At 34.1% G+C, this 14,258-nt stretch overlaps 1 protein-coding gene across 5 annotated transcripts in view; it reads left to right on the top strand.

Annotated features, from left to right (window-relative positions):
* Nucleotides 1–14,258, top strand: part of Rb1cc1 (RB1 inducible coiled-coil 1) — a 71,578-nt gene that overhangs the window by 24,732 nt on the left and 32,588 nt on the right. For all 5 annotated transcript variants that reach the window (XR_007340538.1, XM_015485783.2, XM_015485782.2 and 2 more), the window contains exons 3-7: nucleotides 1,021–1,142; nucleotides 3,493–3,619; nucleotides 3,778–3,948; nucleotides 8,084–8,286; nucleotides 9,883–10,309. Coding sequence is in view for 4 of the 5 variants with exons in the window: in XM_015485783.2 (XP_015341269.1) it covers nucleotides 1,072–1,142; nucleotides 3,493–3,619; nucleotides 3,778–3,948; nucleotides 8,084–8,286; nucleotides 9,883–10,309 (999 nt within the window). In the remaining variant the exon portion in view is untranslated. The remainder of the gene's footprint in view (nucleotides 1–1,020; nucleotides 1,143–3,492; nucleotides 3,620–3,777; nucleotides 3,949–8,083; nucleotides 8,287–9,882; nucleotides 10,310–14,258) is intronic.

The raw sequence follows: 14,258 nt of genomic DNA, 5'->3' as shown, positions 1-14,258 counted from the left end.
TATTTAAACATCTTAATTATTCTATAGTATTATTCCCTCCCATTTGATAAAACTACTAGATCTTGAAATCTGTTTCTTTTATACATGGGGAAGCTTTATTTTATAAATGAGGTAACTTGGACAAGTTAATGTCAGAGTTTTTTAAGTATTGTGGTTTCCAGACCTGTGCTCTTTGTACTGTTGCAGAAAATGACATAATGGTTAAGGCCAGAAGGTTTTTTGTTTGGTTTGGTTTTGGTTTTTCATTTTTAGTTTTTGGGGTCCAGAAATTCTTGGAGTATTTTCAGCTCAGTGTGAAGGTGGAACACAGATTAAGAGGCAGCTGGTGGACAGAATAGGGACTTATTTTCCCTAACCTGCTAGTAATGGCTATTCCTATTCATTATTAACTTTAACCTAAAGTCTAATCTATTTTTAATTGTTTTAAGGGAGAAGTACTAGTGGGAGAAGGACTTTTGGGGATGTTTGTCTAGATATTTTCTTTGTCTTCTCCCTTCTCCTTCTCTCCCCTCCCCTCCTTTTCTCCTTTCCTTCCTGGCAATTTAACCCAGGTCCTCATACATGGTAGGCAAGTGTTCTAGCATCCCCAGCCCCATCTGTTTTTATTTTGATACAGGGTCTTGGCTTAATTTGCCCAGGCTAGCCTGTAACTTGAGATACGCCAGCCGTAAGCCCCTGGAGTGGCTGGAATTATAAGTGTGCACCACCCTGCTTGGGTGAATATCTTATTCTTAATGTAGAAAACAGTGTAAAATGTATATGTCAACGTTTTTCTAACTTTTACCCTATTTTTTTCCCAAAAACAAGCTTTTTCAAGGTAGAACAGTTATGCTTTCCTTTTCACTAATCTCACATTGTTTATTTTTAAGCATAGAATTTACTGAATTGTCCAAGTAATCATTGTAGACGTGAAAACATATTTTGATTTTTATTTAAATAGTAAGACTATGCTGTGTCTTAATGATTAAAGTATTTGTACTTGCGTTTGTAAAATGGATCACTGTTCTTTGTTTCTTTTAGAAACCATATCAGAGGGTGAGGTGCAAGCTCACAGAATCTGGAGAAATCATCATGAAGTTATATGTGTTTCTGGTTAATACTGGAACTACTCTAACATTTGATACTGAACTCACAGTACAAACGTGAGTTCTATTTCATTTATTCTTTTCAGTTTTGCATTTTGGTTTGTATGCAAATAGTTAAAAACTTTTCATTTTGAGAAATCCATTTTTTTAAATAAGTAGCAAGATAGTAAGTCTTATGAAATCTTTTACCTGAACATATTATATATATATAATTGTCATTCTCTGAAATACTAAATTCTTTAAAATCACATTTTGTTCTATTTACATGAATATAATATTCACAATAAACAAACTTGACCACAACCAATCTGATTTCAAACTGATGCTATCTTTATAAGTACTTTTAACCAGTTTCACAGGACATTAAGAGAATTATTGTTAGCTTTGTAAAGGATTTTGTGTCAGTGTTGAAAGAACAAAAAGGTCATTCATTTTTATTCCCCTGTGTGAATAAAGTTGATAGGTTTGTTTTAGAGAGAATAAAGTAAGTTTTAAAATTTGTTGTCAAATCAGTGTGGTTCCTGTGTAATCATTTTCCAACTTTGCAGCGGTTTCAGATATTTGACTGAATGCCCTCCAATGCTTACCAAAAAATGGGGAGAGTTTTCGGAGCAGGAAGAATATATTCTGAGGCCAAATCAGGAAGGAAACAGAAGTAGTAAAGATTTCCAAACCTGCTTATATTTCTGTAAGGGCCATAATAGCAAAGACTTGATTGCAATGAAGAATAAATGAATCTGCTACTGAAATTGCTTGTTTTTGTTTCTTTCTTTTGAGCCGGGGTCACACTCAGTGTGCTGTCCAAGCTGGCCTTGAACTCCTGGGCATATGCAGTCTTCTAGTCCCAGCCTACCAAGTTGCTGAGACTACAAACTCCCCATACATGACTGATACAGAAATCATTATAAGTTGTTTGATCAATAATAATCTTTGCTTTATATAGGGTTATATATAGGGTTTATGTTATTTTCTTTCTTTTACTTTTTGCCATATGATTTATTTTTATTTTTTTTAGTCATACGTGACAGAATGCATTTTGACATATAATACATACATGCAATGTACATACATCAATCATAATGTCTATTCTATTCTGCTGCCCTTCCTATCCCCCCTACTCCTTCCCTCCTCTCCCATCATTTCTCTCTATCCAATCTAATGTGACACACTTCTTTTTTTCCACAACATCGTATATATATATTCTGTATAACAATGAGGTTCTCCTTCCATCTTCCGTGCAACTCCCCTTCTCCCTCTTTTTCCCTCCCACCTCTCTTCCCTATTTAGTGGTAGTCTTCTTCTCATGCTCTTCCTCCCTATCCCATTTTGAGTCACCCCCCTTATATCAGAGAAGACGTTCAGCATTTGTTTTTTATGGATTGGCTAACTTCACTTAGCATAATCTGCTCTAATGCCATCCATTTCCCTGCAAATGCCATGATCTTGTTATTTTTTAGTGCTGAGTAATATTCCATTGTGTATAAATGCCACATTTTTAATCCATTCATCTATTGAAGGGCATCTAGGTTGGTTCCACATTCTAGCTATTGTGAATTGTGCTGCTATAAACATTTATGTGGCTGTGTCCCTGTAGTATGCTCATTTTAGGTCTTTTGGGTATAGTCCAAGAAGGGGAATAGCTGGGTCAAATGGTGGTTCCATTCTCAGCTTTCCAAGGAATCTCCATACTGCTTTCCAAATTGGCTGCACCAATTTGCAGTCCCACCAGCAATGTATGAGTGTACCTTTTTCCCCGCTGGCGAGGATGCCAGCACTTATTGTTGTTTGACTTCATAATGGCTGCCATTCTTATTGGAGTGAGATGGTATCTTATAGTAGTTTTAATGGGTTTATGTTATTTTCAAATAGATAAGACTTTTTATTAAATGCAGCTGTACCATATTTAATAATTATTAATTATTATTTGAAAGAAAATAATTATTTGAAAGAAAGAAAGGAAATTGAAAGAAAATAATTATTTGAAAAAAGAAAGGAATTTTTTTTACGGTTTAGGCTTCATTTAGTTTATGTAATGTGATATGAAGATTTTAACACAACTCTTGGGTTTAGAGGAATTTAATAGAACTGATGCCAATTTGAGCATATTCCTATGTTTATACAGCTCCCTGTTATAGGAAATAATGTGGTTACTACTTGTAGTTCTTAGACTTACTTTTTGTTAAGACAAAATGGATGATTTATTCACTTAACATCAACCAATTGATTTTGGAGTCCAGTTCAAGAAATTGGTAAACTTATGAATTTTAACTACTGTTTTTTGGGGAAAGTTTTTAAATGAAATTCATTAATCTAGTGTGTGTGTGTGTATACACACACATACACTTATGAAGTCATACTTAAATGATAAAATCATTCAGTAAATATAATTTTTTTTTTTTCATGGAAGTGTGGCAGACCTTAAACATGCCATTCAAAGCAAATACAAGATTGCTATTCAGCATCAGGTACTTGTGGTCAATGGAGGAGAATGCATGGCTGCAGATCGAAGAGTATGCACCTACAGCGCTGGGACGGTAGGTATCCAAGGCCCTTTTGTACCAGGATAGTCCACCTTCACATCAGAAAGGAAGCTGGGACGCATTATTGAAAAGTAAGGTTTATTTGCTTCATTTATTGAGGGTGGTGTGCAAGTTCCCTATATGTAACATTTTATGCATTTTTTTAAACATAGGACACAAATCCAATTTTTCTTTTTAACAAAGAAATGATCTTATGTGACCGTGCACCTGCTATTCCTAAAACGACCTTTTCAACAGAAAATGACATGGAAATAAAAGTTGAAGAGTCTCTTATGATGCCTGCAGTTTTTCATACTGTTGCTTCAAGGACACAACTTGCAGTGGTAAGATATAAACAAGTACAAAGATTTTTAAACAAGTACGAAGATTTAACTGATGGCTATTTAGACTGAAGGCTTTTAGGAACAGAGTGTCTAAATTAGATGGCAAGCATGCAAAATACCAAAGTTTTATGAAAACGTATTTTGTGGTTAATCTATTTGTTAATTTTCAGGCCCCTAGTTAGTCACTAGTTAATGTACATGAGAATGAGTGTATAAGCTGTCTGAAATTGATTTGGCCAACTTCTCTCCTGGGTAATAATGATATACAGATAATTGTTATTGAATATTTATCTTTGTTTAATTTTGTTTGTTTTGTTTTTGATGATAGTGAGCACTAAGGATTGAACCTAGGGCCTTGTTCATGTTAGGCAAGCACTTTACTACTGGGCCACATTCTCAGCTCCTCTTTTGAACATTCTTTAATTGATGAAGTACCTATGTTAAAATAGACATAGATAGAACTCATCAAATAATTCTAAAAATGCAATGATTTTTGTTCCTTTTTTCGGGTGTTGGGGTATGTACTGGGGATTAAAGCCAGGGATACATTATTGCTGAGCTACATCCCCAGCCCTTTTATTTTATTTTGAGACAGGGTCTCACTGAGTTGCTGAGGCTAGCCTTGGACTTGTGATCCTTTTGCCTCGGCCTCCCAAGTTGCTGGATTACAGGCATGTGTCACCATAGTCTGATTAAATTATGATTCTTTTTTCACTTTTCATGTTTAGTGTCCAGAGAAACGATATTCTTTCCATTATATACCTTTTATACTGCTACTTGCAAGTTTCTAGAGAGTATTTACCAGACATTGATTTTCCTTTTTAATTTGATATTTACCTTCAGTGAAGTTATTTATTCCAAACTGTTAGTCATATTTTGCTTTCAGATATGAAAAAAATGCTTTAAAACTAATGAAATAACAGTACTACCTTTTGTAAAAATAAACTGGTAACATTTATTAGATGTTTGCTTTAGTTAGTAAAACTGATAGAAACTTGTGGTAATGTAGTATATGCATTTGTGAAATGACCTCATTTCCACACAGTGTACAATAAAAAAGGGAACTAATCTCATCTTTCTCAAATATGTTCAAATAAACAAAAGAGTCCAAAAGTACTTTGGGGAGTATGTTTAAAAAAAAAAAAGCTATTCTCTAAGCTGAATTTATACATTAGAATCCTGTTACCCGCCCCCCTTTGGTATTGGGGATTGAACTCAGGGGCATTTAAGCTCTGAACCACTGAACCACATCCCCAGCCCTTTTTTGTATTTTATTTAGAGACTGGGTCTCACTGAGTTTCTCAGGACTTTGCTAAATTGCTGGGGTTAGCTTTGAACTGAATCCTCTTGTCTCAGCCTCCCAAGGTGCTGGGATTACAGGCATGCACCACCACACCTAGCTAAACAGTAGCATTCGTTAGACTTATTTGGTTGAAAAATATGGATACAGCATTCTGCTAGAAAATATGTAGTATGAAATATGGGTGGATATATAATTGTCAAATGATTAGAGAAAAAAGCAAATAAAATTTAAGTCAACAAGGGCATGAAATAGCCAGAAAATATTACACAAAGAAAAGATAAAATGGCAGAAATATATTCATGTATCCAGAAGTCCTTAAATAGGAACTGGCATGATTTCTCAATTCATGATATTTTTAAACTGAAAAACTTAAACAGAAAAGACAAGTAAGAGGGGCATTGCTACTAAAATACTTTCTTATCTATCTGAGATTCATGTGGTACAGATACATACAAGTGCCACATATTCTAAATACCATTTCCTAATTACAATAGATCACTCCTTCAAGAAGTTGATTGCACATCTGGGGCAGGGAAAATACAAGATAAACCTGAGATATCTTGTACCAAAAATCAGTGTCTAATGAAAGCCTTTCCACAGGACACACAATAATGGGAATAGTAAGATACTTCATAAAAAGAATTATTGAAATGGAAGAGTTGTGGCAGTACAAAACACAGACATAAACTATCTCCTGACAACATTTGTTGGTACAGAGTTGCATGTAAAGAAGAATTCTAAAGATTTCATTTGTCCCAGGCACAGTGCTTCATGCCTGTAATCCCAGTGACTCGGGAGGCTGAGGCGGGAGGACAGAAAGTTCAAAGCTGAATACAGCAATTTAATGAGCCTTGAAGTAACTTAGCAAGACCCTGTCTCAAAATGAAAAATAAAAAGCCTAAGGATATGGCTAAGTGGTTAAGCGCCGCTGAGTTCAATCCAGTACCAAATTAAAAAAGGATTTCATCTGGGCATGGATGTAGGAAGAGTAAAAGATCAGAGTGGTAGGAAGACCTAATTCTCTTGAGGCTTGTAAAAGAAGATAGAAGAACTAGGAATAACAATTTCATTAATCTAGCAAAATTTAAAATAAAATAATAGAAACAATAAATTAAATATTAAACATAAAATATAAAATATTTAACAAATCTCTCCTTTTAAACTATTTGTTGCTTCTTATTGGACTTTATGCAAATGGAATAATTTATTTTGGGGAGGTAATGCAGTACTGCAGATTGAACCCAGGATGCTTTGCAACTGAGTTACATCATTGGCCCTTTCTAGTTTTTGAGATTGGGTTTCTCTAAGTAGTCCAGGCTGGCCTCAAACTTGTGATCCTCCTGCCGAAGCTTCTCAAGTAGCTGAGATTAGAGGTGTCACCAATGCAACATGCTGGAATCCTATACATTTTTCATTTTTTAATGTCTGATTTCTTTTATTCAACATTATCTTCCTGAGATTCATTCATACTATTAAGTACATATTTATTGCTGTCTAGTATTCCATTATACAAATAATGACACCTCACAGTTTATTTAACTACTGTTGAATAGTGAGATTGTTTTGAATTTGGGACTTATGTGACTAAATTTGCTGTGAATATGCTTTGTACATTGTTAAGTGCACATTTATTTGCATTTCTCTATAAACTATGCCAGGCATCTGACATGACACAAAAGCATTTTATTGACATCCTAAACTGTCTAAGAGATATTGTTATTTTTTTGGTCTATTTTGATACAAGTGAACTGTGGCTACATTTATAGCAATTTGCCTGTGACAATTTGAAGTTATCATTTTATATCCATTCTTTATCTGTTTCCCATTCTACTTTTTAAGCTTTTCCCAAGTTGTCAGTCTTTTGGTGGGGTGGAGTACTGGGAATTGAACCCAGGGGCACTTTACAACTGAGCAGCATCCCCAGCCCCTCCCCCCCCCTTTTTTTTTGAGACAGCACCTCTTGAAGTTGCTTAGTGCCTCTCTAAGTGAGGCTAGACTTGAATTAGTGATCCTTCTCCCTCAACCTCCAGAATGATTAGGATCATAGCTGTATACCATACCAGGTTTGAGTCTTTATTTATGCTTTTCCCTGTTAAAGAACTCTTCAGAAGGTCATTGTTTTCTCAGGAAAGTCCAACTCTGTTCTTCCCTTAGTATTTCCAAATGTTTCACCTTTTGGTCTCTCCATTTTCTTTTCCTCCACACTATTTGTTCCTGTCCACGAGGGTTTATTTTCTTTACTTAGCCCCTATGTTCTCTTCCAGTTTTGAAATTCTTCTTTCCTTGCGTTTGTTCATATTCTTTCCATACCTCAATTCTTACGTAAAATGCTTTCATCTTCAGAATATTTTCATTTGTCTGTGTCTCTTGACTTTTCAATATCTTCTTACGAAAGTCACCAGTCTTCTTAGAAAAAACACCACTTTTGTTTCCTAGTAAGCTAAAATCTTCAGGGACAGAGGACTTCTTTAATTGTACTATTTACATAAAATAGTTTTAGGAATCCCATTAAATTATGCAATATGTTACATTATTCTAGAAGTTGATAATGTATTTTTAAGAAGTATGCATCTTTAAAGATGACAGTAAGGTTAGAGATGATACACATTAGTTATCAAATTATTGGGGACCCCCAGTGTTTTATTTTCCAGAAGCAACATCTTCTGGAATCCTTTTCTTAGGATATCTGCTCAGAAACACAATAAAACAGCTTTTTAAAACAATTCTTTAAAATGTGCTTATGTATTCATGAAACTATGTTCATAGACATGCAAATATGTGCATGTGAACCATTACCTTTTTTTATTGTGTTCTTTTTCTTCTTCATTATAGGAAATGTATGAAGTTGCCAAGAAACTTTGTTCTTTTTGCGAAGGTCTTGTCCATGATGAACATCTTCAACACCAAGGCTGGGCTGCAATCATGGCCAATCTGGAGGACTGTTCAAATTCATACCAAAAGCTACTTTTCAAATTTGAAAGTATTTATTCAAATTATCTGCAATCCATAGAAGACATCAAGTTAAAACTTACTCAGTATGTTTACCATTAAATGGATAATAAAATATGTAAAATGCTTTGAGAATTTATCAGTAGATTTAATTACTGTATGTTTTCTGTATGCCATATATTTGAAGTTCATTGTTTTGAGGGTTTTTTTGTACCTGGGATTGAACCCAGGGGGCACTTAACCACTGAGCCACATCCTGAACCCTTTTTATATTTTATTTAGTGACAGGGTCTCACCAAATTGCTTAGAACCTCACTAAGTTGCTGAGGCTGGCCTTGAACTTATGATCCTCCTGCCTCAGCCTCCTGAGCTTCTGTAATTACAGGCATGTGCCACTGTGCCTGCCTGTTTTGAATCTTTTTGGATAATGCTTTATACATTATAGTTTTTATATATTTATAGGTTTATAAATTTATAATTTTAAATTTATGGTTTATTTTCTTTTACTCTATATAGAGTCTCCCATATTTTTCTTGAGTTATTTTAATTATTAAAAAGCTTAAAATACTTTTGAAATCATTTATGAAGCTGAGAATCTTTGCTCATTTCTTCTTTCCAATAAAAAGAAAAGTCAAGATGTAGTTCATCTAATAGAAATGCAAAAGTTAGTAGAAAATGAAGGAGCCAGGAAAAAGTTAAGTTCCTTTTTAAGTATTGACATCTTGGTGTAGAGTTAAGACAGAAGCCATTGTTTTCACTCTCATTTAGATAGCCTTCTTGTTCTTTGCATAGAAGCACATACAATATGATTTCTTTTATTTTAAAAAAAGGTCTATAATTAATGTAAAACTAGAACAATAATGAAACATAACACTTGTGTTCAGGGGCATATATGTACATTTTCAAGATTTTGTGTTCATGTTGGTCTGGTAGTTTTTTTATTGCCTTGACCTTGAATTAGAGGCAAGTAGCATGCATGTTCCTCTTACTTGCTTTCTACCTCTCACCTTATCTTCTCTTAGGTGTCTCTATTTTGTGGTATGAATGTTTTTAGACAGGTTTCAGCCTTAACTTGAAAGAAAATCGTGGAAGGAGAATGAATAAATTAATACTAGAAGATCTTTTAAAAGCTTATATAATAACCTTTTCAAGTAATTATATTTTTGGAAAGTTGTATTAACTGTTAATTTAGTGTAGGAACCAGCACTATTTTACATATGGTTTCGTGAAGTTATCACGATTTCATTTTCCCCATTCCTTTTGATAGCATTAATCTCTCTGTCTTTTGGAGGTGTGATACAAGAGTTATTTTGAGATTACGTTTGTTAATTTTTGTTTGTGCTTTCAGTATTTTAAATATTTCTGATTTACTTAAAGACAAACTATTGTACTCTGAGGGACTGCTGTGGTAAAGCTCTAAATTTGAATTTGTAGGCCTCAGGTTTGATAAAAGCCAAATGTCTACTTGTAGTATAGTCCGTCTTGTTTTACTTTAGATTGGAATATTAGCATTAATAATAACCTCTCTGCTAGGCTTCTTATTGTGGACAGATAGCTTATAACTAGTTTATGTATAATGTAAGGGTTACTGAGATTTGTGTGTGATAATAAATGTGATTTTGTTCAAATATGCTAATCAGAGCAATCTAATTGTTTTACTGACAGATCTTTTGTATTTTAAGTTTAGGAACTGCGGTTTCAGTAATGGCCAAGATTCCACTGTTGGAGTGCCTAACCAGACATAGTTACAGGGAATGTTTGGGAAGACTGGATTCTTTAAATGAAAATGAAGGCTCAGAAAAGGCTGAGATGAAAAGATCCACTGAACTGGTGCTTTCTCCTGATATGCCTAGAACAACTAACACATCCTTGTTAACCTCATTTCACAAGTCAGTGGAGCATGTAGCTCCAGATACCACAGACGATGAAAGTGGCAAAGAAATTAGGGAATCTTGTCAAAGTACTGTCCAGCAAGATGAAACTTCAGTAGATACTAAAGACGGTGATCTGCCTTTTTTTAATGTTTCTTTGTTAGACTGGATTAATGTTCAAGATAGACCTAACGATGTGGAATCTTTGGTCAGGAAGTGCTTTGATTCTATGAGCAGGGTAAGTAATGTTAGCTTGACACTTTGTATATCAATTAACTTTATATTACTTATTATGTAATAGAAGAATGGGTATTATCTTGTAGTGGAAACAGTGTGCCTTAGATTGGATTTTCCTAGGTTGAATAAAAAATTATTTCACTTGTAATTTTATTATATTGACTAGGTTGCCTAGAAAATAGCACGTGCATTTTTTATTGAAATTATAAGACATAGTACAATGGAAGACTTAAACATCTAGGTTTCCTAATTCTTTTCAGTATCTGTTTCCTTGATGACATGCAGTAGGGTAGGTATTTCAGTCAATTAAGATGTTAGATGAGGGCTAGGGTTTTGGTTCAGTGATGGAGTACTTGCCTCACATGTATGAGGCACTGGGTTCGATCCTCAGCACCACATAAAATAAATAAAGGCATTGTGTTTATCTACAACTAAAAAAAATAGTATTTTAAAAAAAGATGTTAGATGATCCAGCCAATATTGTAATACATTTGGCATTGATTACTGCCATAAATGAACAAAGGACAGGCTAATTTAATGTTCCTGCTTGAACTATTGACATCTTAGTAAACTAAATATTCTATTTATGATTATGGATAATCAACCTTTGATTGTTTTTCTTTGTTTTGTGGTTTTGTTTGGTTGGTTCTATGGTGCTGGGGATGCTGGGCAAGCACTCTGTCACTGAGCTACATCCTCACCACTCAACCATATGATTGTGATCTGGATAATTGAAGTCTTTTTTTCTTCCTTTCTTTAATAATTAAAACTGTGCCAGGGGGCTGGGTTGTGGCTCAGTAGTAAAGCACTCACCTAGCACGTGTGAGGCTCTGGCTCAAACCTGAGCACTACATAAAAATAAAATTAGGTATTGTGTCCACCTACAACTAAGAAATATATATTTAAAAAAAACAAAAACAGAAAACTGTGCCAGAAGTCAAAACAATGCTATAGACTCTGAGAAAAACCTGAAAATGGCTTTTGAGTTTCCATGTTTCAGTGCAAAATCTAGTAGTCATAGATTTTATTTACTTTATATGAGAAAAGGAATGATAGTCTTCTTTCTTAATGTCACATCTACTGATATCTACAGAAAATGGGAAATTAGCTATACTGTTATTAACAAAAAATATTAACCTTATTGACTTCTCAGGTTAGTGCTTACTTGTAAACTGAAGTCTTTGTGATATTTTATAATTATAATTATAATTAAATGAAAGTTTACTACTGTGAAAGCAAAAGTAAATTTTCATTTAATTATACTTGTTTTCTGTAAAATTATTTAACATGAGTTTGCTATAGTGCACCACTCTTCAATCGAATATGCATTTTAGGATAAAAATAATTTTTGTTCTCAAGCAGTGAAAACCCATTTTGTATGATAATCTCTTGTATTTTATACAACATCTGATCTATATTGCATAAAGAAGGCATTTTGCCATGATGTTTTTATTTACTTAATATTTTTCTCTTAGTAATTTCATGATATCATCAATGACGTTTTTCTATAAGATGGATCTGAATATAGGATTTCACTTCACTGGAGATGCTTCCATTTTATACACATTTTTAAAGTAGTTGTTCAAAAAAACTAACTAACTTGATATATATGGCAGCACTAGTACTGTGCTACTGAAGTAATTTTAGAAAAAAAAGTTCTTCCTCTAAAAGCGAATTCTGCCTTCGGTTTCAGAGACCAATCCCATTTGCAACAGTGTTTGTAACTGTATTTTCGATGTATACTTTCAGTTGTCAAATTCGTATACCTTTCCTAAAAAATTAGTTGAGACATAGATGTTTTGGAATTTAGAATTTGAATTCACAGAGGCTCACATCCCAGCTCTGGCACTCATTTATTACTCCTGTCGTCCATTGTAAGTCACTTGACAATTTGCATTTCCAGTTTTATATTTATGTGTATTGATGGATGCAGGTTTTGTGAATTATTAATTTGTCCCACAATTTTCATCTATCAGTAATATTTTATAATTGTTCCTTTATTTTGTAGATCCATGTTATCTTAGACTGTGTTGTCAGTAGAATGACTGTTAGATGTTTTGTTTCATATTATAACAGGAAAAGTAATCCCTGGGAGTATTGTGCACATAACTTGTTTGTAAGCAGCCCACATTAATGTCTCTTCTTTCTTTCTGCAAACTTGTGATCTTATGCTTGCACTTAACCACTGAGCCACATCCCCACCTCACCCCCGCCCAACTTTTTTTATTTTGAGACAGCATATCACTAAATTGCTGAGGCTGGCTTTGAACTTGCAATCCTCCTGCCTCAGAATCCTGAGTTTCTGGGATTGTAGACTTTCGCCACCATGCCCAGCTCTTCGGGAATATGTTTATTTGCCCTCATGGAGGAGGCAGATTTGAAGGCAGAATAGTTAAGAATAAGAGTGGGTAGGAAACTGTCTTATTTGGCTAGATTCTGTGGTACACACCTATAATCCCACACCTATAATACTTGAAGCTGAGGCAGGAAGGTCTGACCACAAATTCAAGACCTGCTCATCAAGCGGGACCTTCTCTCAAAATAAATAAATTTGACAGTAAGTGGAACTGGAGAATATCACGCTAAGTAAAAAAAAGGCAATTCTAAAAAAACAAAGTCTGAATGTTCTTTCTGATATGTGGATGGCAAACCACAACAAGGGACAGGGCGGGGGGGGGCCAGAATAGAAATTCATTGCATTAGACAAAAGGAAGTGAAGGGAATTAGGGGAGGAGGAATAGGAAGGACAGTAGAATTAATCAGACATTTTCCTAGCCTTGTATTTAAATATACAACTAGGGTAACTTTGCATCATATATGACCCCAAGCATAAGATCCTAATTATAAGTCATACTCTGTATGTATCAATTGCCAATACATTCTACTGTCATGTGTAACTAAATAGGACAAATTTTAAAAAAATATAAAGGTGGGTGCTGAGATAGTTCAGTGTTCAAATCCTAGTACGGGGAGGATCGGGAGGGTAGAGTAACTTTCATTTTTTACAATTTTTTTAAGGCAGTGATGTTGAGTGTGTATGATGTAGATGTCAAGAAAGAATCCAAGAGTAAAAATCAGTGTAATGTAGCAGTAGTGTTAAGTATTGAAAGTTTGCTAGCTAATTATTAATATGATTCTGTGGTTTAAATGTACACCAAAGACTATTTTCATTATCATTACCTATGAACAAGTGGAATAAAATTATTTTATATAAACTATCAATCTCTTACATATTTCTGAATGTAGTTATATTGTACTTTCAGGTGAATTATGAAGTATAGAAACATGAGTAACCTTGGGTTTTGAGTTACTTTATCTTCCTGAAGTTTTTGCTGTTATAATTTACCTGTAGCTATAATTTGGTCCAAATTGAAATTTGAACCAAATTTAATCATTTTTTCATTTAATCATATTCAGTTCTTTTCTCTCCCTAATAATCTATAGCTAGTCTTTGGTCTTCCTAATATCACAGCATGGAAATATATGTACTAATGAAAGATGTTATTATCACAAGTTTGAGAAAACATGGACAAATACTAGTATTGTGAAGTGAGTGTGCAGTATTAATTAACAATGGTTCTGTTAACTTTTTAGTGTTATTAGAAATATATCTCTTTGCTGGCTACAATAGCAAACACAAATAATCTTGGTGTCTTGGTGACTAGGACAGATGTATTACAAGCTCCAGACTAATCTTGATAACTTGTCTCAAAACCAAAAATAAATAAATAAAAAGGGGTGGGGACATAGCTCAGTGGTAGATTGTCCATGGGTTCAATCCCTAGTACCCTAGTACCACCATCGACAGTGCAGTCCCTTATTAATATGCTGCATTACTGATAATGATAATAATGAAATAATTGTTCGGTTTAACTACTTTTGTCTGCTCTTTGTATATAGGGCATGCTATACATAAAATAAAGTTCATAGTCTTTTTTTTTTTTTTTTTT

Source organism: Marmota marmota, unplaced genomic scaffold, assembly GCF_001458135.2.
Source record: "Marmota marmota marmota unplaced genomic scaffold, marMar, whole genome shotgun sequence".
Classification (NCBI taxonomy): Eukaryota; Metazoa; Chordata; class Mammalia; order Rodentia; family Sciuridae; genus Marmota; species Marmota marmota.
This window is presented reverse-complemented; position numbering and strand designations above follow the sequence as displayed.